Here is a 2,146-nt window from a genome sequence, read left to right as displayed (position 1 = left end):
ACGCTGGTGGTCACGTGCCGTAAATTTATTTATTTAATTTGTACATAAATAAAACTAGTTTTTCGTTTGTTTTTATTTTTACTTACCTAAACGCTTTTGCACAGCGCGCAATTTCATCGCAGTACGATAGGCTGAGAAACGTATTTCGTTAAGATCGGCTAAGCTCTTCATTAGTTCTATCATTTCTGGATGATCCCAGTGGGTGGTTTCGCGTTCGTGACTGGTAAGGTGGACAGTGAATTTAAGGTAATAATATTAATTAGTCACGAATATCATTTAGAAGATATAACTATATTTAATTGTTATTGATATCTGAATTGCTAAAAGGATGTACCACGCTGTAATTGATATAAAACCGGGACCGAAAATGAACATTAAATACCAAGATTTTTAGTTTTGGTCCATTTTTATTTTTTTTATCTTTATTTCTGCGGTCAATCTAATCCATTGCATTTAAATTCTTATTTTTTCCATCAAATTTAGTCGTTATTCTTTGTTTTTAATTTTTTGTCGATAAAAAAATCGTTAATTTGGAATACTATTTTGTTAGCATTTGCAACCGTTATAATGGATACTGCGTTTTTATGCACCACTTTATACATTTTATAATCTAAAGAGTTTACTCTGAAAACAACGGTAATAATAATTGTTCGAAAAAATAAAAACCCAAAATAAAAATTATTCTTTCTATCTGATCGCAAAAATTAAATATTAACGGTTAAATTGTGATTTTTATTATAAACCTCATAGCCGTTACAATCCCTGGATTAATAAAAAAAAAAATTGCGAGGATTCCCCGCGTGACTGAAATGAATTTTCCTCTTCTTCCAAATATCCGTAAAGCTTAGCATATTGTACGGGCATTTATCTGCATAAAAATCATTCATATTCATTCTAATCCCAATTCTAATTTTAATGATAATTTAAATCTTAAGGGTCTTCTTCACCTTTTTCTAAATCTTAATCTTAATCTTAAAATTAGTTTAGTTGTTAAACTTAATCCCAGTCTTAATGTCAATTTTAATCTTAGATCCTAATTTAATTAAATTTTAATCTTAATTTTAATTTAAATGTTAATCCTAATCCTAGTCTTAATATTTAGTCTTTATATTTATCTTAATTTTAATATCAATCTTAATTTTAATGTTACTATTAATTTTATTCCTAATCATAATCTTAGTCTGAATCTTTATGTTGTTTCTAATCTTAATCTTAGCCTTAATCTTAATCATAGTCTTTATCTTTTCCTTAACCGTATTCTTAATCTTTATCTTTTCCTTAATCTTAATTGTAATCTTAATCTTAATCTTAACCTGAATCTTATTCTTATTCTTGTTAAAGTTATTTCTTATCTTTGCCTTCTTCTTCTTGGCCTTATTTCCAATCTTAACCCTAATCTTAATTTGTATGTTAATATTAATCCTAGTTTTAATCTTTAGCTTAATTTTAATATTAAACTTATTTTTAATCCTAATCCTGATATTAGTCTTTATCTTGTTCTTAATCTTTAGTTGTCCTTAACCTTATTCTTTATCCTCATCCTTAATCTGAATCTGTATGTTTATAGTAATCTACATAATCCGAGCCGAGCGCAAAGAAGCTTTGCGTAAAAATAATTTCATGCATCGATTACCTAGTAGACGTATTTCCTATCCTTGTTTTATACTTTTTTCGTTTACTCACTCAATGTAGTAAGGCACATTGGCTGCTGTCGTTGCTCGTTCCCAAGGCGGCTTAACGCTCTGTCCCAGATTGGGTAATGGCCCGATTGTGCCACTATTCGATGTTGTGCGGCCATCTTCACCGTTTTCTAAAGCCTGATTTGCGCCAGCATTGCAAAGTACCTTTTGACGTTCGTCCATTGCAATTTGGAGTAGTTTCATTCTGGAAGAGGACAAAAATATTGAAATGTTAAATGGAAATGGTTTCCGAATTTGCAGTTTCAATTTAGCCTCAGCCTTTATACAGTGCAAGAAAAGCTGTAACTTAAACCTCAATAAAAATCAATTCTATAAACCAATTCATGTGAGCAGCTCTTTAATTAAACACCCCGATAACATTTATATTCGCCAGTAGTGAACCAAGCTTCGATTCCCGGTCAGAGCAACGTAAAAACAGGTTTTTTTTTCCGAATAGTCGTCCCAAC

The 2,146-nt window shown here is 30.4% G+C and overlaps 1 protein-coding gene across 1 annotated transcript; it reads right to left on the bottom strand.

Annotated features, from left to right (window-relative positions):
* Positions 1-86: 86 nt before the first annotated feature.
* LOC108364837 (dystrophin-like) lies at positions 87-1,883 on the bottom strand (the record flags this gene model as incomplete). The annotated part of the gene is made up of 2 exons (XM_017618686.1): positions 1,684-1,883; positions 87-220 (listed from the first exon to the last, which is right to left on the bottom strand). Coding segments are annotated over exons 1-2 (334 nt in total), but the record flags the coding sequence as incomplete, so codon positions are not given.
* Positions 1,884-2,146: the final 263 nt, after the last annotated feature.

This window comes from Rhagoletis zephyria, unplaced genomic scaffold (assembly GCF_001687245.7).
Source record: "Rhagoletis zephyria isolate East Lansing unplaced genomic scaffold, Rhagoletis_zephyria_1.1 Rzeph_scaffold_01686, whole genome shotgun sequence".
Classification (NCBI taxonomy): domain Eukaryota; kingdom Metazoa; phylum Arthropoda; class Insecta; order Diptera; family Tephritidae; genus Rhagoletis; species Rhagoletis zephyria.
The sequence above is the reverse complement of the archived record's forward strand: the minus strand, read 5'-3'. Positions and strand labels throughout refer to the sequence as shown.